This window comes from Scyliorhinus torazame, chromosome 13 (genome assembly GCF_047496885.1).
Source record: "Scyliorhinus torazame isolate Kashiwa2021f chromosome 13, sScyTor2.1, whole genome shotgun sequence".
NCBI lineage: Eukaryota > Metazoa > Chordata > Chondrichthyes > Carcharhiniformes > Scyliorhinidae > Scyliorhinus > Scyliorhinus torazame.
The window spans coordinates 199,453,103-199,476,310 of record NC_092719.1 but is presented as its reverse complement, the minus strand read 5'-3'; the positions used below and the strand labels follow the sequence as shown (position 1 = coordinate 199,476,310).

At 49.4% G+C, this 23,208-nt stretch overlaps 1 protein-coding gene and 1 long non-coding RNA gene across 3 annotated transcripts in view; one reads left to right on the top strand and one right to left on the bottom strand.

Moving 5' to 3' along the window:
* Positions 1-23,208, bottom strand: part of LOC140388518 (copine-9-like) — a 604,903-nt gene that overhangs the window by 381,342 nt on the left and 200,353 nt on the right. For both annotated transcript variants that reach the window (XM_072472866.1, XM_072472865.1), the window contains exon 5: positions 16-55. In XM_072472866.1, the coding sequence (XP_072328967.1) occupies positions 16-55 (40 nt within the window). The remainder of the gene's footprint in view (positions 1-15; positions 56-23,208) is intronic.
* Positions 1-23,208, top strand: part of LOC140388520 (uncharacterized) — a 45,445-nt gene that overhangs the window by 17,182 nt on the left and 5,055 nt on the right. Inside the window, exon 2 of the long non-coding RNA XR_011934211.1 lies at positions 14,481-14,621. This is a non-coding gene — a long non-coding RNA (uncharacterized lncRNA). The remainder of the gene's footprint in view (positions 1-14,480; positions 14,622-23,208) is intronic.

Here is a 23,208-nt window from a genome sequence, read left to right as displayed (position 1 = left end):
GATTTCCAAACTCACATGTTTTGAAATGTTTGTGCTCCTTGAGTCCACATTGTACCTGCAGGGTTAAGCCAGGAGGAGACAGTGAGGTCAAGAGGGGAACATATAAAAGCAACAGACACCAATTTAACAAATACAAGCAGCTGAGAACAAATTAATCCAATTCAACACATTTAGACAGTTCAATGTATATATTAGTGCACCCTTTTAATCAAGCCTTTATTTCCTGCTGCTTTACAAATCTTGCAACTTCCTTTTGGATGTTTTAATGTGTACAGGTCAATTTATTAATAAATATATTGACATAGTCATAGAGTCATCGAGCAAAATTCTCCGCCTCGCGACGCCGCACATGTAAACTGCAATCAGGCTGAGAATTGAGCGTTCGGCCAAAATTGTGGTCCGTGCCCGACGCCGATTTGGGCTCCATGCTCCCGTCCCTCGCTGGTGGCGAAAATGAGGTTTGTGCCCCGCGCCAGCGGCAGCATGCAAAACCGGCATTTGCATTCATTTAAGTGTATTGAGCGCGTTTGACCCACTATACTCCGGCCTCCGCAATGCTCCGCCTCGCTCAGGCAGACGTCACGCGGGCGCGATTAACTACAGGTATTTACAAATGGGGACTGCTGAGGGGGACTGTTAAAAGTTGTAGTGCTCACTGGAGGGTGGCAGCCGGGGGGGGGGGGGGGGGGGGGGGGGGGGGGGTAGCGGGGAGCAACTTGATGACAGCTCTGTGGATTCGGGGTGTCCCCCTCGAATTCGGGGTGGCCTGGCTCAGGCTGCCATTATTGCAGTATTTGTTTTAAACGCACCCATTTGGCACGAGCCCCTCGCTGCTCACTCTGCTGACTGAGCTGTAAATGTTCACAGAACCTCTGGTCATTTGGGAGCCCACCCAGGCCTCCCCCTTGGTAACCCTCATACCCCAGCTGTATCATCAACAGGATGGTCGTGGCCATGCTCAATCAGGGGCACACCAGATGCTGCCACTCCTCAGTGCACTCCTCAGAAGTGCAGCCCCACTGCAGGGAAATGGCAGAGCTCACCCCAAATAAAGGACACATGCACCATGGCATTTGGCCCCCTCCCCGGCACACTGCCCACCTCAGGGCAGAGGGCTCACCAATTACACTATCGGCTGGCCCACTCCGCAGGACCACCAGCTGTCTCCAAGCCCTGCCTGCCCACGGCGCCCCTACTCCCATCCATCCTGCCCTCAGTCAGGTTGTCACACTTGTGTGTCACACCCAGGACCCACATCACACTGCAGCTAAGCTCCCAGCAGACGCATACTTCCCTACCTCACCCCCACCTGTAGGACCTGCCCACACACAAGCCTCTCAGCATGGAGGGGATTGGTGGCACACGGTGTCCCTCACCATCTGAGGGTCCAGGTGGTGAGGTTCCACCTGGTGCCACCCTGCTAGCAGGATAACCCACGGCCCACCCAATGAGGACACCCACAGTAGATCTCACTGGGGAAACAGGACAGGGACTGAAGAGCCTATCGCTGACAGGGGTTGCAGCAGCCACGAGTACCCCTGTTGACAGGGACGGGTGATAACGGTAGAGGCTCCCCGGTGCCACTCACTGATGGGGGCAGATGTGCAGTGTGGAAAGCTGAGGAGTGAGGGTGGTTTTGGAGGGACATGTGGAGGTTGGAGCTGAAGTGCAACTCTGGGTCTTTCCAGGGGGCAAGCGGGGGCCTGTCTGGGATCTCTCAGACATCTGTACACAGGTGCATTCATGCTGTGACGGATGCCTATGCGTCTGGGTAGCAGACTATATGAACTTCAGCCAGGAGCAAGCACACCAGGATGCCCGGGCAGCAGGATTTGCCACCATCGTTGGCATGCTCTAGTTCCATGGGGTGATCGATGGGACACATGTCCCCCTTCGAGCACCAGCTCATCAGGAAGTGCCCTTCATCAATCGCAAGGGCTTCCACTCCCTGAGCGTGCAATTGGTGTGTGACCACCAGCTGCACAGCAGGCACGTCTGCGCCCGATACCCTCGCAGAGTGCATGATGCTTACCTCCTGTTGCACCCGTCAGTTCCCGGCATCTTTGAGACATTCCTTGGATGAGGGGTTGGCTCTTGGGCGACAAGGGTTAGCAACTGAGGTTACGATGCCTGTCGGGAGACCCAAGGCCGATGCAGAGGATGGTTATAACGTCACCTATGCAGCAAGCAGGAGAGTCATTGAGTTGTGCAGTGGCAGCCTCAAGACTTCCAATGCCTGGACTGCTCTGGCGAGGCAGCGGTGGGGCTCCAGAAGAATCTCTAATATCATGCTGCACAACATCGCGTAGCAGAGGAGGTGGGGAGGGGGGGGGGGGGGGGGGGGGGTGAGCATTCTGGAGCAGGAGGAAGAACGGCAGGCGTCATCTGATGAAGAGGATTAGGAGGATGGCCAGGAAGATCTGGGCATAGAGCCCGGGCTGGCACGGCAGGCCACCCAACGGAGTCATTTTCAAACTCAGGGTCGGGACCTGCGGGTGAGCCGCGGGCAGGTGTCAGGAGGGTCACGGGGCCATCGGTCAATGCCTTCCCGATTGCGGGAAGAAGTGCTCAACAGCCGCGACCGGCTTTTAAAAATGTTGGCCGTAACTGGCTTTCAGAATGCCGGCTGGCGCGTGCGTGCCCCCTCAGCAGTGCGCAAGCCCGGAGCCCAGCAAGGCAGACTGCCGCCTTCTGGTGTCAGCAAGCTGACCCAGGAGCAGATTCTTTTTGAAAATCAATGGAGTCTTCTCTCCAGTAATAGAGGCAGGGAGCAGGTCACATGCTCTGGATGCAAGAGAGATGCCTCCATTTTGTAGATGCCAGCAGTGCTGATGTGAACTCCAGGGCCTCTGGTCAATAACCCATATAGAACATAGAACATAGAACAATACAGCGCAGTACAGGCCCTTCGGCCCACGATGTTGCACCGAAACAAAAGCCATCTAACCTACACTATGCCATTATCATCCATATGAAGAAGCTGAAATCATAAACAAAGCAGTATAAAGAAGATTTCTTGAAGTATGGGTTTATTAATTGCACCAATGCTAATCAGGATGCAAAGCCGGCGTGGGCCCCGAACAACGGGCGGCTTGGGTCGCGAAGGTCGGGCGGCATGGGTCGCGAAGGTCGGTCAGCATGGGTCACGAAAGTCGACCGGCATGGATCGCAAAGGATGACCAGCATGGTTGGCGAAGGTCGGTCGGCGTTGTTCGTGAAGTTCAACCAGCGTGGGTCACGAAGGCCCGCCAGCGTGGGTCGCAAAGGACGGCCAGCGTGGTTCGCAAAGGACGGCCAGGGTGGTTCTCAAAGGACGGCCAGAGTGGTTCGCAAAGGACGGCCAGCGTGGGTCCCGAAGATCGGCCGGCGTGGGTCGCAAAGGACGGCCAGCGTGGGTCGCAAAGGACGCTGAATTATAGAATTTATAGTGCAAAAAGAGGCCATTCAACCCATCAAGTCTGTAGCAGCCCTTAGAGAGAGCACCCGACTTAAGCCCATGCTACCCCCATTACCCAGTACCCCACCTAAACCTTTGGACACTAAGGGGCAATTTTGCAAGGCCAATCCACCTAACCTGCACATCTTTGGACTGCGGTAGGTGTGGTTTTATTATAACTGTAAGAACTGCAAGGGTTAATGAAATGTCTAAGAGTATCTACTAGAGGGAGCTACAGTTACAGGTATATAAGGCATTGATGCTAAGTCTTGTGGAAGTTAGAAGGTAGCAGAAGATGGTGAAGCATAGGAACAGTTGTGTATTTGAGAGTTCTGTAGTTAGAGATAGCATAGATTAATATCGTAACCTTGTACTTTAGGAATGCGTACGAATCTTATTTAGTAGTGTTAAATAATTAGGTTTCTTAGTTAACAAAGCTTGGTGTTCTTTGGTCAACACTGCGCATTCAGGCCATGCAGGTAAAGCAAAGCAGAGAATACCACAGTAGGAAACCGGAACACCCAGAGGAAACCGACTCAGACACAGGGAGAAAGTGCAAACACCACACAGACAGTCACCCGAGGCTGAAATTGAACCCGGGTGCTTGGAGCTGTGAAGCTGCAGTGCTAACCACTGTGTTACCTGCATAACCTGCCGCCCTGCATATGTGCTGGCTATTCCATCTCATGGGCCCATATATGGGGTGATGGGGGTGGTGGTTATGGAGCTGGTGAGCAGTGATGTGTCACTCACTGGGTAAGCTGTCCTACAATGTGGCTTTACCTGCTGGCCCTGTACCCTACCACCGCTGAGGGTGACCCCAGATGGAACATTCAATTGTCCTGGGGGTCCTGCCCCATGCCATCCACCAACACCCACTCCACCAACAATGGAACAATGGTTTGCTAATCTAACTATTCACAAAACCCTGTCCCACCCTCCACCCAGACACACACAAGACAAACATATGGTGGGGGTAGGGAAAGGCTTGAAAATAACAGGGATTAAAAGGCCTGAGATGGTTCTTGCAGCCGAGGTATCGGTCTTTGTAGCCAGCAATCATCTAATAGTTGTCTTCAACTAGAACCTGCAGGCTGTAGAATGCTCTCTGATAAGTCACTTTTACTTTTAACAGTCGGGGTCTTCACAGTGAGAATTCCCCCCCTGAGGTCGGCTCAGTCCTGACTGGCCTCCACAGACTGACTCCTGGTCTCACTGAGATAATTTCAACATTCTCCACCTGAGAACTTAAACGAAGGTTATCAGCCACTCCACACATCAACCACTTTTCTGCCGTTTTTACAGATTATGATTCATTTCCTGGGGAACTTCCACAGGTTAAATTGACTGCAGAGAAGAGAGTCAGTTCCGGCTCCCTAGCCTTCAGTCCAAGATTTAAACCTTCACAGGCCTGATCGGAGAGAATGCCTCAACCAGCTCCTGGCTGTTCCTGAGGTCAGAACAGAACTGAGAGACAAATTGGAGCTTGCCTTCTGACCAGCCTTTCTTCCAGGACGTTCTGAACAGCTGCACTAATCACAATCGAGAGCAGGAGATGTCCCAGATTTTCAGAAACACTAATTGGCTACTTGCCAAGACATCAAAATGACATCACAGGGTATGCCACAGAAAATCAAGGAGAGTCCTGGACCAGTACATTAGACCAGGGGTGTTTTCAGTTTGACCAAAGTTTGCAGTTCAAAACAAAATCTGCAATGTTGCAGCTTGGAGATTAAAATGAGAAACACGAAACACAGAAGGGTTTAGCCAGTTCCTTACAACACTTGACAAAAAAAGTATATGCAAAGTAATAGAACATGCGTTTAATAGAAACGTACCTAGGACTTTAATATTTCTAAGATCTTGCCTTTTTCTTAAGACTAGTAATAAGAAAGTGACGGATACTGAGCAGGAGGAGGTGCAGTTAAATAATGGAAGTCAAGCACCTTCAGCAGTCCTCTTTTGTTCCTGCCCCTTGCCATCCCCATAGTAACATGCAGGGCAGCACGGAGGCACAGTAGTTAGCACAGATGGTGTCGCAATGACATTAGTGGACCCAACATTTAAAGCAGAAATCAGCTCGGTTACTCTGCACATCCTGCTTGTCAGCAGAAATCATAGAATGATAGAATTTACAGTGCAGAAGGAGGCTATTCGGCCCATCGAGTCTGCACCGGCCCTTGGAAAGAGCACCATATCTAAGCCCACACCTCCACCCTATCCCTGTAACCCAGTAACCCCACCTAAACTTTTTTGGACACTAAGGGCAATTTAGTGTGGCCAATTCACCTAACCTGCACATCTTTAGACTGTGCGAGGAAACCTGAACACCCGGAGGAAACCCACGCAGGCACGGGGAGAACGCCCAAGCCGGGAATCGAACCTGGGACCCTGGAGCTGTGAAGCAACTGTGCCCTGCGCGGGAGAGGGGAGTGGAAGTGTAAGCTGCCACCTCAGGCAAACCCACTGGGAACTGGGAGAAGAAGAGGCACAGAGGGCAAGTTTTAAAGTTTCTCCAGGTTTCCTTGTGGCACAGGAATCCTTTTCTGGGCTCCTTACTCCCAATGGTGGACTCAAATTCTGCCTATTTCTTTCTCCACCCTTCCTCTGTTTCTTTCTCAATCCTTAAATCTCATTGGTTTTGAAATTGGCGTTTGGACGGTGGCGCAGTGGTTAGCACTGCTACCTCACGGCGCTGTGAACACCGACCGTGTGGAGTTTACACATTCTCCCCGTGTTTGCGTGGGTCTCACAATCATGATCCAAAGATGTACAGGGTAGGTGGATTGACCACACTAAATTGCCCCATAATTGGAAAAAAGTTATTGGGTACTCTAAATTTACAATTTGAAAAAAAGGGATTGGCGTTTGGTGCTATCTTTCACCAGGTTCCCAGAGGATTCATTTCCCTCCACCTTACAATTATCAGTTCATACTTCCAGCAACTTGCAGGGCTGAACATTCTCCAACTGAAGGGGGAGGGAGAAGATCTAACAGGTCAGACCGTGAAATGCTCTGAGCCAGCCTCCTGCAAAATCTGCCTCACAAGTACTGCATTCAATTTAACTTTTGCCGTCTTCCCCATCAACCCCATCCCTCCTAATGTGCCACAGTTCAGACCCCTGCCTCGCTCCCCATCACATTCCCCAACACCCGAGATATCACCTAACAGCAAAGGAGCACTTTGGTTTTGATGCCTCAGCGCCAGTGGTTACCACCTGCGCCTTCACGAAAAATGCACAGTGACGGAGTGTGAGCAATAGCTTCACGGTTGTGAACTTTGCTTGATATGGTCCCTCAGAGGGAGCAGCAACTTTCAACTTAAGTTTGCACCGTGCCTGATGAGTCATGCAAGAAATCGGTTTGCAGGTGAGGAGGAATACGCTCACCTTTGCATTGTTGCCATCACCACAAAATACCTCTCCATTTACAGTCAGATGCAAGGGACCTATATGGTTGCCTGCACTCAGCTGGCAGTCTTCCTCAGTGGAGCTTGCATCTTTGCCTTAATGAGGGGACAGATTACAGTCCACAATAAGCCCCTGCCTTTTGATCTATGGCAATAGCAAGAGCTCCGCTCCCACTACCACACATCTCCACTGTGCCATTGTGATCAATAACTCTGCATTTCTCTGGTCACCATAACCTCCCCATTCACAGGGTCATACAGCACAGAAGAAGCCCATTCAGTCCATCATGCCTGTTCTGGCTTTCTAAAAGAGCTACCAATCTGTCCCATGCCCCTACTCTTTCCCCATAATTGTACAATTTTTTCTCATTTAAGTAGCGGTATGGGCGGCACGCTGGCACAGTGGTTAGCACTGCTGCCTCACAGCACCAGGGACCCGGGTCAATTCCGACCTCAGGTGTCTGTGTGAAGTTAGTCAGGATCTGCACAAGGTAAGTAAGAGGGCATGAATGGGCTGTTAACCAGGCCATGGGGAACAGGTTCTGCTGCATAGGATTCAGATAAAGACTTTGATGGGGTGGCCCATGGGAGAACACTGACGATAATGATTTGTATGTTAGCAGGTCTCCCAGACAGCTTCCTATCACAGTCATGGAACATGGGAGGAGTCTGGGTGGCACGGCGGCACAGTGGTTAGCACTGCTGCCTCACAGCGCCAGGGAGCCAGATTCAATTCCAGCCTTAGTGATGGTGTGGAGTTTGCACTTTCTTCCCCCTGTCTCAGTGGGTTTCCTCAGGGTGCTCCGGTTTCTTCCCACAGTCCAAAAGATGTGCATAGAACATTAGAGTGCAGTACAGGCCCTCCGGCCCTCGATGTTGCGCCAACCTGTGAAACCACTCTAAAGCCCATCTACATTATTCCCTTATCGTCCATATGTCTATCCAATGACCATTTGAATGTCCTTAGTGTTGGCGAGCCCACTACTGTTGCAGGCAGGGCATTCCACGCCCTTTCTACTCTCTGAGTAAAGAACCTACCTCTGACATCTGTCTTATATCTATCTTCCCTCAATTTAAAGCTATGTCCCCTCGTGCTAGACATCACCATCCGAGGAAGAAGGCTCTCACTGTCCACCCTATCCAATCCTTTGATCATCTTCAGTTAAGTCACCTCTTAACCCTCAATTAAGTCACCTCTTAACCTTCTCCTCTAACGAAAACAGCCTCAAGTCCCTCAGCCTTTCCTCATAAGATCTTCCCTCCATACCAGGCAGCATTCTGGTAAATCTCCTTTGCACCCTTTCCAATGCTTCCACATCCTTCCTATAATGCGGCGACCAGAATTGCACGCAATACTCCAAATGTGGCTGCACCAGAGTTTTGTACAGCTGCAACATGACCTCATGGCTCCGAAACTCAATCCCTCGACCAATAAAAGCTAACACATCGTACTCTTTCTTAACAACCCTCTCAACCTGGGTGGCAACTTTCAGGGATCTATGTATATGGACTCCGAGATCTCTCTGCTCATCCACACTGCCAAGATTCTTACCATTAGCCCTGTACTCTGTCTTCCTGTTATTCCTTCCAAAATGAATCACCTCACAGTTTTCTGCATTAAACTCCATTTGCCACCTCTCAGCCCAGCGCTGCAGCTTATCTATGCGCCTCTGTAACTTGCAACATCCCTCCGCACTGTCCACAACTCCACCGACTTTAGTGTCATCTGCAAATTTACTCACCCATCCTTCTACGCCTCCTCCAGGTCATTTATAAAAATGACAAACAGCAGTGGCCCCAAAACAGATCCTTGTGGTACACCACTAGTAACTGGACTCCAGTCTGAACATTTCCCATCAACCACCACCCTTTGTCTTCTTCCAGGTAGCCAATTTCTGATCCAAACTGCTAAATCACCCTGAATCCCATGCCTCCGTATTTTCTGCAATAGCCTACCGTGGGGAACCTTATCAAACGCTTTACTGAAATCCATATACACCGCATCAACTGCTTTACACTCATCCACCTGCTTGGTCACCTTCTCAAAGAACTCAATAAGGTTTGTGAGGCACGACCTACCCTTCACAAAACCGTGTTGACTACCTCTAATCAAACTATTCCTTTCCAGATGATTATACATCCTATCTCTTTTTAACCTTTCCAAGATTTTTCCCACAGCAGAAGTAAGGCTCACTGGTCTATAGTTACCAGGGTTGTCGCTACTCCCCTTCTTGAACAAGGGGACAACATTTGCTATCGTCCAGTCTTCTGGCACTATTCCTGTAGACAAAGATGACTTAAAGATCAAAGCCAAAGGCTCAGCAATCTCCTCCCTAGCTTCCCAGAGAATCCTAGGATAAATCCCATCTGGCCCAGGAGACTTACCTATTTTCACACTTTCCAGAATTGCTAACACCTCCTCCTTATGAACCTCAAGCCCTTCTAGTCTAGTAGCCCGAATCTCAGTCTTCTCCTCGACAACATTGTCTTTTTCCTGTGTGAATACTGACGAAAAATATTCATTTAGCACCTCTCCTATCTCCTCGGACTCCAAGCACAACTACCCACGACTGTCCTTGACTGGCCCTACTCTTACCCTAGTCATTCGTTTATTCCTGACATATCTAAAGAAAGCTTTAGGGTTATCCTTGATCCTACCTGCCAAAGACTTCTCATGTCCCCTCCTGGCTTTTCTTAGCTCTCTCTTTAGGTTCTTCCTAGCTAACTTGTAACTCTCGAGCGCCCTAACTGAACCTTCATGTCTCATCTTTACATAAGCCTCCTTCTTCCTCTTGACAAGTGTTTCGACTGCTTTAGTAAACCACGGTTCCCTTGCTCGACCACTTCCTCCCTGCCTGACAGGTACATACTTATCAAGGACAAGCAGTAGCTGTTCCTTGAACAAGCTCCACATTTCCATTGTGCCCATCCCCTGCAGTTTTCCTCTCTATCCGATGCATCCTAAGTCTTGCCTCATCACATCATAATTGCCTTTCCCCCAGATATAACTCTTGCCCTGCAGTATATACCTATCCCTTTCCATCACTAAAGTAAACGTAATCGAATTGTGGTCACTATCACCAAAGTGCTCACCTACCTCCAAATCTAACACCTGTCCTGGTTCATTACCCAGTACCAAATCCAACATGGCCTCACCTCTCGTTGGCCTATCTACATACTGTGTCAGGAAACCCTCCTGCACACATTGGACAAAAACGGACCCATCTAAAGTACTCGAACTATAGCGTTTCCAGTCAATATTTGGAAAGTTGAAGTCCCCCCATAACAACTACCCTGTTGCTTTCGCTCCTATCCAGAATCAGCTTTGCAATCCTTTCCTCTAGATCTCTGGAACATTTCGGAGGCCTATAGAAAACCCCTAACAGGGTGACCTCTCCTTTCCTGTTTCTAACCTCAGCCCATACTACCTCAGTAGACGAGTCCTCATCAAACGTCCTTTCTGCCACCGTAATACTGTCCTTGACTAACAATGCCACCCCTCCCCCTCTTTTACCACCTTCCCTCCCCCTCTTTTACCACCTTCCCTGAGCTTACTGAAATATCTAAACCCCGGCACCTGCAACAACCATTCCTCTCCCTGCTCTATCCTTGTCTCCGAAATGGCCACAACATCGATGTCCCAGGTACCAACCCATGCCGCATGTTCACCCACCTTATTCCGGATGCTCCTGGCATTGAAGACACACTTTAAACCACCTTCCTGCCTGTCGGTACACTCCTGCAACTTTGAAACCTTACTCATGACCTCACTACTCTCAACCTCCTGTATACTGGAGCTACAATTCAGGTTCCCAAGCCCCTGCTGAACTAGTTTAAACTAGTGCAGGTTAGGTGCATTGGCCATAGTGTTCAACGGTTCGCAAATACCTTCAATTTACAGTATAGAAAGAGGCCATTCGGCCCATCGAGTCAGCACCAGCCCTTGGAAGGAACACCCTACTCAAGCTCACGCTTCAACCCTATCTCCCTAAACCAATAACCCCACTTTACCTGTTGGATACTTAGCGGCAATTTAGCATGGCCAATCCATCTAACCTGCACATCTTTGGACTGTTGGAGGAAACCGGAGCACCCGGAGGAAACCCATGCAGACACGGGGAGAACATGCAGACTCCACACAAACAGTGACACAAGCAGGAATCAAACCTGGGTCCCTGGCACTGTGAAGCAACAGTGTAACCACTGTGCTACCATGTCGCCCCGTTAGGTTGGGTTACCTGGTGGAGTGGGCCTAGGTGGTGTGCTTCAGAGGGTCAATGCAGACTTGATGTACCTCCCCACCTACTCTAACAAAACCTCTCATAATTTTGAACTCTTCTATTACATCTCCCCTAACCTCCTCTGTTCTGAGGAGGACAATCCGAGCGCCTCCAGTCCCTCCAGATAATTGAAACTCCTCATCCCTGCTACCGTTCTAGTTAATCACTCTCTGTATCATCTCCAACGCCTCGGTATCTTTCCTAAAGCTTGATGCCAGAACTTTACAAAATGCTCCGGCTGTAATCTGAATTTATAATGGTTCAGCATAACCTTCTTGTTTTTACACTCTATGGGTGGGATTCCCCCACCCGCTCCGGCATGGCGTGGTTTGCGCCGTTGGAGGCAGCTAGCCATTGGATCTTCCTGTCCCACCGCGGATTGTTCCCACCCTCCGCCACCGGGGAATCTGTGGTGAGAGGCGGGGGGTCACCGTCGGTGGGAACGGTAGGGAAATTGTGGCCTATCACTTTATCTATGAAGCCAAAGGCCCAAATGCTTTTTCAATAGCTTTATTAACGGTGCAATTCTAGATGTGCTGCATTTTCCACTCCATTTCCAAATGTGCCACAGACAGAGGCTATAGAAATTAGTGAGGTCTTTCCATTGGAATATTGGGCCAGGCCAGGCATCAAGGATATATATGAAGCAATGCCCATAGATTGGGCCAACTAAATTCCTTTTTGCCTATGACTGTATGGGCTGTGTTAGACCTTCTTTGCATAGACACATTGCAAAGGTTAGCAATGTACATAAAACTTAGTTGCCGCTGCCAAACCCCAACTCGAATTCAAGTGAGTGCTTGGAAAAGTGATATCAGTAGTTGCAGTCCAACATCAAACAAAGTTATGCTGCGAGCGAAGTTACTGATTTTAAAAAAATTCACAGGACAGGGAAGGCAAGAGCGAAATGCAAAGTAATCACACTGCTGATAGCTGCAAAGGAGGACAGGCCAAGGCTCTTGGGAAACCAATGCTGCTTTGAAGCCTTCTTGTCAGCTGTCTCCCAACAGACATGCAATATCAGGATTATTTTGAGTGTTGTCTCAGTGGATGAATGGGAGTAAATTCATTTCAACAATCTCCTGCTTGCGAGCTGCCTGCTGAGTATTAAAAGACTCGGTGGTTGATCAAATTGGCCAAGGAGCAGCAGATGGAGCATGAACACATGCAATGTTCCACCACCATCTACGCACCATCTCCCCCCCAAACACACAGCCCGCCACCCCCAAGATCTGGCGGTAGCAAATCGCTTCAAATTCCTGACAATTAATATTTTTCAGATGGGTTACTTCTGAATGTTTTTGCCCATTTCAAGCTTTTTAAAAATTGCATCTTTCACCTTTCTAACTATCTCCAGGAGGGATGAGACTGTGGAACACACTGTCACGTGGGGTGAAATTTTCAATTCTGGGACTAGATCCCATGGCAGGGTGGGAACGAAGGAGTGTTTCCCGACCCCAAGGCTGCTGAACATTCGCACCATATCATGTGACCCCCCCCCAACCTAATTGTGCGTTCAGGACTTTCCCGCTGTGTCGTGTGGCGGGTAGGGAAGGATGGCGTGGGCCACATTATCCTATCCGGGCACCACTCTTAAAAGGTGCTTGGACAGCAACCAATCCAACCTTGAGGGAGGTGATGGGCCAATGAGAACGAGGAACTCTGGCGCCCAAATTCAGTGATGCCTCACTGGGCATCCTGCGCAATGAACTGGACGCCGGGAGTGACGTCCGCTATCCGGAGGATGGGAAGAAAATGCAGATCAGGGAGATGAACCCAACATGGAAGGGAGGTCTCCCGGACAGTCAGTGCCCAAGGTGTGTATCAAGGACCGCCCCGCATGGTGGGAAGCGGGCAAGTGACCTCATCCGCACTGCCAGAGTGAGTGAACCAACAACTGCTCACACTCACCTCACTGAATGGTCCAGGCACATGATGTCTCAGTGGAATGTGACAGTGTGGCGCCACATCACCCCAGTGCAGCCCATCTACTCTGCAGGTGGAGCGGCTACTGTGTGTCCCTGACTCTTTCACACAGAGAGCTCACATGATGTCTGGGGTGTGGGACGGTGGGGGGGGGGGGGGGGTTATGGCATTGAGGGCACCCACAAGCACCACTGATGACATGCCTCTCTGAGCCTTATCCAATTGGTGGGGGTGTGTGGGTAGGTATGACTCCAGTTGGGCTTTCGTTTGCATCCCATTAACAGTATGCAAATCGGTTTCACGTCGGCTTCTGGCGAAAATGGCTACCCGACATGGTGGGCGGGTTGGAGGTCTTGCGGCACAGTGGCAATGCCCCTACCTCTGGGTCAGAAGCTCCAGGTACAGATTCAATGCCAGGGTGTGTTGGCCACGGAAGGAGCGTTCAGAACACATAATGATCAGCTTGGGAATCCTTCCACCACTCCCCCCACTATTCCCCATCCTCCTGCCTTCTCCCCATAACCTCTGATCCCCTTATTAATCAAGAACCTATCTCTCTCTGTCTTAACGACACTCAGTGATTTGGCCTCCACAGCCTTCTGCGGCAAAGAATTCCACAGATTCGCCACCCTCTGGCTGAAGAAATTCCAACTCATCGCTGTTTTAAAGGATCGTCCCTTTAGTCTGAGATGGTGTCCTCGTGTTCTAGTTTTTCCTACAAGTGGAAACATCCTCTTCACGCCCACTCGATCCAGATCTCGCAGCATCCTGTAAGTTTCAATAAGATCCCTCCTCATCCTTCTAAATTCCAACGAGTACAGACCCAGAGTCCTCAACCGTTCCTCATACGAAAGGAAATAGTGAAAATTAAGTGGAAACAAGGTTGGCCAAAGAAGGTGTCTATTCCTCATCTAAACTTGAAGTAAAGACTAGTCTCATTATTTGGCTTTGTGCAGATACGTGTTATATCCAATTCGAAAACCAGCTTCCAATGCTGAGGTTTATCGTCCATGCAAAGTAATCAAAATGAGAACAACAACGTCCCATTACAAGTCAGCGGAAGATGATTCAGATCAGTCAAGCCAGACACTTATCTGTAACAGGCTAAACCACCAATTAGTATCACTCGTCAATTGTCATTTGCAGAAGTAGGGGCTCACAGCCAAATATTGGAGTCAGCTCAACAGACACGGCAGGCACGGTTTAAAGTGAAAGAAACAGTCCCGTGTTGGGCGTGTTTAGCGGAGTGTTTCTCGCAGCCTGCAGCGCCGAGAATGGCCCCTCTATTAAACGGGACTCTTGTTTTGTTTCTGGCCGCCGGGGCTGCACTTAACCTCACTCGTCGGTGCAGGAAGAGATTAGCTGCAACATTGCCTGGAACATTTGAAATGAGGAATGGGAAATACTCATTCTGACTTTATGCTTTCAGATAGACAGGAACATCCACCTGCCCAGTGCCAGCATCCCGGGAGGAAGAGAGAGAGAGCAACAGCACCACACTGATGAAGAAGCACCTTGCAGCCACCAGCCCAGATACTGACATTGGATAATCTTTCACGGTCAGAATCTAGTAAGTCAGAGGACATGATTGGGCTGTTAACCAGGCCATGGGGATCAGGTTCTGCTGCGTAGGATTCAGATAAAGACTTTGATGAGGTGGCCCGTGGGAGAACACTGGCGATGATGCTTTGTGTTTTAGCAGGCCTGTCGGGCAGCTTCCTGTCACAGTCAAGGAATGTGGGAGAAGTCTGCTCGGCACGGTGGCACAGTGGTCGGCACTGCTGCCTCACAGCGCCAGAGACCCAGGTTCAATTCCAGCCTTGGGCGACTGTGTGGAGTTTGCACGTCCCCCCCCCCGGTCTCCATGGGTTTCCTCCGGGTGCTCCGGTTTCCTCCCATGGTCAGAAGATGTGCAGGTTAGCTGGATTAGCCACGTTAAATTGGCCCTTAGTGACCAGGATGTGCAGGATTAGTGGGGTTATGGGAATGGGGCAGGGAGTAGGCATGGCTAAGGTGCTTTTTCAGAGGGTCGGTACAGACCCGATGGGCCGAATGGCCACCTTCTGCACTGTAGGGATTCCACGATTCAACATGGCAGAGCTTGGAAACTATCCTTTCCAGTGTGGTGGTTTCCGTCTCTGCTCGTGCTGAAGCTTGACTGGAAGCCCCAAAACCTCTCAATGTTGCCGTGAAAGCTCAGATGGAGATCCTGAGATACATGCTTGTTGCCATGTAAGTTCAGACTGCTGCCAACATGGCCACAGATTACAGAGCTCAAATGAACAGGCAAACTCTGGAAGCTGTGCAGCAATAGGCCTCCAGCAGATTACTAGTTCTGCCCGTGGAAATGGCAGTAACACCGTGCAGCAGGAAACTGCTCTCCTCTATCAGGAAGACAGCATTTGTGCTCCCAAGCACTGCCACACCATTGGCGCCCTTGCTGTTGCCTCTCAGCCAGCCAGCCCGGATTGCTGCCATCCACACCAAGGTACCAGAGTCCGAAGGTGGAACCTCAAGGACAAGAGCTGCTCGAAGGTCCTCTCATCTTCTCCCCATGTTGAGAAAGATGCCCAGTTTTGCCTCGTGCCCACATCACATATTTGAATCTACTACCCGAGTGTTTGAGAGTTCCCATAAACCCCACTGTCAACTCCCTGGTGTTTGCTAAAGACAGTTGGGTTGTTCTTACAAGGCCAGCTGGACTGTCTAGCAGTGAAAGTGGAAAGGCATTGTTGGTGGTTTTCATTGTAGGTTCTTGGTCAAGGAGATGCTTTAAGGAGTGGTAAAGTGGGAAATAGTGATGGTAAAAGGCAGTTGTGCTGTGAGAAGCAGTCTGATTAGGCGCAGTGTGGAGCAAAGGTGCCTTGAATGCCTGCTCCTCTCATGCTCGCCTCCGAACTCCTGCACCCTCATGAGGGTGACTTTGTGGAGGATGCATCAAATCACTATGATCTTTGGGTACCCACTCAGGTGTGTACTGGAGGGTGCTCCCGCGCAGTCCAGGCATCAGAAGCATTGTCTCAACTGGCTCCCGGGCGCTCGTTGCATGCCCACTGTCCTCCCATGGTCGGGAGGTGTGGGGCGGGGGTCATCAGCCACATGTACCGTGGGTTGTCTTTGTCCCTGAATAGTCTCCATCTTGTTGTTCTTGGAGGTGCAGGTTCAGCAGGCAGACTGTCCCAGCATGAAGACATTGTGGCTGCTGCCAGGCTGGCAGACATTCGCCATGTGCTTGGTTTCACACCAACTGCACATTGATAAATGAGAGTCCTGGTGGTTCCTCCACCTCATTCTCTTTTAAAACCCTGGGGTGTGAAAGGCAGGTAGTAGCCCGTCGAGTGAAAGGGACACTGCAGCTCCAGCCAAGTGAGGGAAGTGTTTTTCTTAGTCCTTCATGGGTTGTGGGTGTCACTGGCTGGGTCAGAATTTATTATCCATCCCTAACTGCCCATGATGGGGCTTTTCAGATGGGTTTTTACGACAATTGACATGGTCATCATTAGGCTTCTAATTCCAGATTTTTATTCAAATTTCACCAATTGCTGGTGGGTGGGATTTGATCCTGGGTCCCCAGAGCATTACCCTGGGTCTCTGGATTACTAGTCCAGTGGCAATACCACTGGTTGACAAGGGGGGTGGGGGGCACAGAATCATACGTGTGCAGCCGATGGTGCTCTGCGCCGATCTTGCTATCTTGGCCAATCCATGTTTTCGCACATCCAATATCTAGCTGCAGTATTTAATGAACACACAGTGAGTGCCAAAGTTGGCTTTCTGTCACTCTCTCTCATATTTTTGATTATCAAGAACCCTACCTTTTCTATCAATCCTTCCCTTTTCTGCTTGTTATGGTTCCCAATAAGTCAACAAGGGAGACTTCACTGCCTCTTTTTCCGCTTGCAGTCACACCCTGAAAAGCTGCTTGAGGCCTCACACTACCTGTCCCTCTTGGCCACACTTCTGTGTCTTCTTCCTGTCATGCACATATGCTCACACACACTTTGAAATCCTTTTCCCAGAGCACCTATCAATCCACTTCTATTCTTGCAGGAGAAGCTTTGGAATAAAACAGGAGGGATACTGCCTGCACAAGAAGAAGTGTCACTACATTGCAAACACTGGCACCATTGACACAGGGCGACATATAGAAGTCAGCACTGGAGATGCCAAGACATGAGACCTGGTGCGACAGGGTGTTTCGGCATAACCCTAGCTTTTTCTCTTTCTACTTAACTCTTTCAATCATACAATCACAGAATTAATACGGCAACCAGGTGGCACGTGGTGCAGCCACTGATATACGAGTGCCCACCCTTATAACTACAACCTCGCCCTCGTCCAAATGCCTTCTCCTAGACTAATCAGATGGCTCATCATTACTGCTAGACTGACTGATGAAGGTAACACTGATGCAGAAGCAGCTTTTACCCTGTCCAGCACAGAGCTGCAGACCTGAAGGACCCAGAATTTCTTTTTAAACAAAGGATTTGTGTTCTGAAGCAGCTGCTCGATGTATTTGGCAGCCTGTCAGGGAGCTTCCTAAATATGTCAGATAGCATGGTGAGTATCATCCGCCAGGTGAAAATCTCCTGAGTTAGTTATTTGACAGGGAGAAAAAGACAATAAAAACTGGAAAACATCCTGAAGGTAAAGTGACCTCAGAAGCAGAGAAAGCAGCTCCTGACAATCCACGGCAGTCGATATGTTGCAGACAATTTCATGGCTCAGTGGTACTGTACTGCCAAATAAAAATGTGGGTGGGCCAATGCAGTACAGCGGGTTACTCTGACAACAAGCACACATGTTGGCCCCAACCTCACACCATAAACCGCTGTGATTCTTTAATGGTGTCTACGTAATCACCATATCAACAGTTTAGTGTTGCAAATCGGAAACCGATGAGTATTCCGATATTGGGTCCTTCAGTATTGGACTCTAGGCTTGGGATTTGGCTTAGACTTTGGACGTACTCCGATACTTGTTTATTAGTACTATTCCTGAACAGGTTATAGATGTAGGCACATACGTCCGAGGCATGATTCCAACCTCTCTCTTGAGAGCATAACACATGATTGCCTAGGGTCACTGGTTCATTTCAATCGACACCATTCATTAGCATATCTAATCTTGTCCCGGCCAACCAGAATGGCAGGATCCAATGCCAGATTTTGCGCTTGGAACCTCATTAATTTCTTTTTGGAAAATGTTTTTATCCGAGTTTTTCATTTTACACAATGCAAAATAAACAAATCTGTGCAAACCAAATATAGTTTACAAAAGCCAAACATTAGAAATAGCCTCCAAACCCAACCCCCCTTACCCTCAACCCCATTTCCCTTTTTTATTATTTTAATATTATTTTATTGGAATGTTGCAGTTTTAGACATAGTTTACAAAAGGTGATTATTGTGTATTTACATATGCATAGTTCTTTCCCCCCTTCCCTCCTGTCAATTAGTCCTGCCCTCCCTCTTACCCACCTCCCCCTTGCTTGAGGTGTTCACGGGGTGTCTTGGTCTATTGTCTTATTTGCTTGTGCCCATCCCGGCAGGGCCCTAGGCCCTATAACTGGCTCTGTTAGTTTGCCGGTTAGTATGGATATTTCTGCACATGTGGTGGTGGTGGTGGGGGTGTGGGGGGGAGGTTCCCTGTACCGGATGGTTCGGCCTTGGCTGGCCCCAATTTTGTCCTGGGGACCTTCGTCCCTGCCGCAGGGCCCTGTCCTTGTGGCCTTGTTCTTGTACCCTTGTTGTCTATTCCCCCTTCCCCTCTTCCTACCCTCTCCTCCTCCCTCCTTTCCACCTTTTTTCCTGTTCAATGGTTTCTTGTTGGCCCCTGTACGCCGCCCCCCCCCCCCCTCTCTATCGGCTGTCGGTTTTAAACAGACCCTGGAACAAGTTGGTGAATGGCTTCCACGTCTTGTAGAAGGTCTCCTCCGACCCTCAGAATAAATTGATTTTCTCCAGGTGGAGAAATTCCGATAGGTCGGCCAGCCAGTCTGCAGCTTTGGGTGGTGCTGCTGATCGCCAGCCGAGCAGGGTTCTTTGGTGGACGATTAGGGAAGTAAAGGCAGGAGCGTCGGTCCCTTCCCCATAAATAGTTCTGGCTGGTCTGATACCCCGAAGACTGCCACTTTCGGGCTAGGGTCCACCTTCACCACCACAACCTTGGATATTGCTTCAAAGAAGGCTGTCCAGAACCCGACAAGTCCGGGGCACAACATGTGGTTGTGGTTGGCCGGGCCTCCATGGCACCGTTCATGATTGTCCTCCGCCTCCAGGAAGAAACTGTTCATTCAGGCTCTTGTTAGATGCGCTCTGTGCACCACTTTCAATTGCATGAGGTTTAGTCTTGCGTAAATGGAGATAGAGTTGGCTCCCTATTTCCCCACCCTATTTCAATCGCTAGTTCAGTGGGGAGTGTGCCCTTAATAGTCGTTCATACAGATCCCTGCTCCTTGATTGTCCGCATTCAGTAGTTCCTCGAACATTGCGTGTCTCGGGATCCATGGGTATGATGTCGTCTCCTTGTGGAGGAAGCTCTTTGCCTGTAGGTGTCGCAGTTCGTTCACATTGGTTGTTGTAGTTTTTCAGTCAGTTCCTCTGAGGTCGCCAGCCTGTCCTCCGTATAGAAGTCCCTAACAGTCAGCATCTTCCCGTCTTGTCTCCATCTCTTAAAGGTGGTGTCCAACATGGCTGGCGCGAACCTGTGGACACAGACGGGGGCCATAATGGACCTATCGGATAGTTTGATGTGCTGTCTCATTTGATTCCAGGTTCGGAGTGCGGCTACCACCACTTATTGAGTGTTTGTCTGGCGGGGATGGGAGTGCTGCTGTGGCGAGGACTTGGAGGGTCGTACCTGTACAAGAGGTCTCCTCCATCCTCACCCATTCCATTTCCTGTTCTTTCGCCCATCCCCTCACTATTTCTGCTGTGGCTGCCCAGTGATAGTACTGTAGATTTGGGAGGGTCAGGCCCCTCAGGTTTCTTTTTCTTTGTAGGACCTTTTCCCATCTCCGTAGATCCTTTTCTGACTTCCTCCGCCAGACTAGCCAGATTCCACTTGTGGATCCGTGCCCAGTGTGGGAAATCTGGATCCCCAGATAGCGGAATTTGGGCTTATTTGAATGGTAGTCCCCCCCAGCTCTGCCCCTCCCCCTATGGGAGGACTTCACTTGTGCAAACCTCGTTAATTATGCAAAGGTCCTTCCGACTGCCCATGTGGGCCAGCAGCTGATTAGTCCGCACTCAATCAGTTGGTGGGTTCAAAGTCCCAGCGCTGTATTTAAATACCAGTCCGGCACACCTGTCTTCACCAGACCCTGCGGGATGAACAACTCAAAAGGAAAAGGCTCGGAAACCACCCTCCCCTACAGCCCATCACCTGCGAGGTTCCCGTGCCCCACTGGCATCTCTACCCACCATATCTGGAATCTTCATCCATCCCCATCCTGTAAACAATGCGGAGCCTTAGAATCCGTAGAATCCCTAAAGTGCAGAAGAAGGCCATTTGGCCCATCGAATCTGTACTGTCCCTCCAAGACAGGGCTCTACCTAGGCCCACTCCCCTGCCCTATCCCCGTATCCCTGCATATCGATCATGGCCAATCCACCTAACCTGCACATCTGTGGAAGGAAACTGGAGCACCCGGAGGAAACCCACGCAGACACGGATAGAAGGTACAAACTCCACATAGTCTCCCAAGGCTGGAATTGAACCTGGTCCCTAACCACTGTTCCACCGTGCCGTCCTTGTTTTTGAACGTTACATGCAGTCTTTTCAGGGTCCAGCTTCCCTCCCCTTGTTCTTCCCCCTGCCTTCCATTGATCGCCTTCTTAATCCACCTTCTTGCCCCTCTGTGTACCATCGTGAGCCCACCCGTCACCCCTCCCTCACCAGCCTTGCTCAGCCCTCCTTCCACATTGCCCCCCTTGCCTTTGTTAGGCCTCACCCGAGGGACCATGGGTCCAGCAGCAAGGTGCTGTCTGTGATGATGGAGGGCAGGAACCAGCCTGACCCGGCAGAGTGGTGAACAGCACATCATGAGCAGGGCAGCACTATGGCACTCGCCCTGAAGCCTCTGGTAAACTGAGGGCCACGTTGTGCACACCATTCATTAGCAATTGGATTTGATGCCAACGTAAATTCTTGCTGACGTAACGCAGGATTGAAAGACTTGACCTGATGCCGTGGGCAGCTGTTTTAATGAACATTCGTGAGATGCAAATGACCGTCACCAAACCTGCCAAGGGCTGGTTGGGAAAACTCTGCCCTAAATCTTTAACTATTTACATTACATTTTCGTAACTCCCTTTTTTTTTTATAACTTACAGATTCTAGCCAACTCTAACTCTTACTGTTCCCCACCCACAGTCACAATCCTGGGGGATTCAATCTTCCTTAGTATTCTCAGCACATAGGGAAGAAGTCTGAAGACATGAGAGCTTTCTTCTGCATCTGGCAGGGCATCACCAACTGCGCAACAGGATGACTCCATATGCTTTGCTGTCAGCATAGCTGGGAAGCTAAATGTAGGTTTTAGAATGACTACACTGCAGGGGCAACAAAGACTTCTCATCGAAAGACTGATCCAAAACAGAAGACTCTGGAACTAGAAGAGAGCAATTCTGTACACTCTGAGGAACTTGTTGCTCACTCAAAGGATGCTGGGAAGAAGCTTCAGAGGAGGGCTGATCTTTAACTCCAGGAATGACTGTCATAGCTGTAACATTGTTAACTGTATCAAAGACTGAAAAAGCATTGAAGATCTGAGATTTCAATAAACTTAAGAAGACAAAGGATAGAACAACTAATCTTCTGTAAGACTGACAAGAAAAGAATAAATTATTTCCCAATAGTTTTCTGGGAGGATTGTCTACTTTCTGTAGGCAGTGGAAGGACAGCAAGACTTCTCTCAGCATGAGGTGGCTCCACTATGGGCAATGGGAAGAATTGCTGTGACTATGGAGAAGAGATAGACATCTTCTGCAACAAGATAAATTTCTTGTAGACAGTCCACTCTGGGACAAGTTTGCTGCACAGGATTTTGCAGCTTAAGAAGTGTTAAAGATCCTGCCACTTTCTTTTTTTTAAATTATAAATTTAGAGTACCCAATTAATTTTTTTCCAATTAATGGGCAATTTAGCATGGCCAATCCACCTAGCCAGCACATTTTTGGGTTGTGGGGGCGAAACCCACGCAAACACGGGAGAATGTGCAAATTCCACACGGGCAGTGACCCAGAGCCGGGATCGAACCTGGGACCTCGGCGCCATGAGGCTGCAGGGCTAACCCACTGCGCCACCGTGATGCCCTCCTGCTGCACTTTCTGTGCTGACCTCCAGTTCTGAAGAGGAGAAGACCTTCAGCTGAGACTGAAGTATGGATGGCCAATTGACTTTCACCCTTGGAAGGTACCAGCTCTGTGATTTTGAGTACGATCGAGTAGTGTGATCCTCTATGAATGCCAATCTGGACTCAGGGAAAGCATTTTTTGTGGAAGACTCTGAATGAACAACAGGATATAAAGGCAATACATCAGTCGATTCAGTGAAACTAAGATCTGAATACTGCTCTGCCATGAAAGGCACAGGTATTTCTTCCAAAAAGACAACAGACCGTGGTATAGTACATCCAACAACGGGAAAGATGAAACATTCTCCAGGACTTCAACCTCCAAGAGATCATTCAGTTCTGCAAGTGATTCTTCCCCATCACTTTCTAGAAAGGACCAATTCAGCTCCAGCATTGGGATAGTCACCATCTGCTGCAGTGCCTTCTGTATCCACCGCTTCTTGCTTTAATTCATGAAGAACTACCGTCTAGTGGACAGTATCGGAGTGAAAGAAAGGAACTTACTATTGAGTTTATAAACTTCATCAGTGTCTGAAGGCTAAATTTCCACTGCTTCTAAATATAGGGATGAAGATTGTCACATGAAAGATAGTGAGTTGTTCAACTGATGAGCATCATCTGTTTTCTCTAGGATTCCTACAAGTATGTCAACATCGCCACTCAATAGGGATGTAAGATGTTTGTGAAGAACATAGAAAGAATCAACAATCTGTCACCCCTTGTAGCAAAGTGCATTAATAATCCTGTCTTTAATTGGAAGTTCTGTGCGGCCTGGACCTGGTAACTTGATGTCTGATGG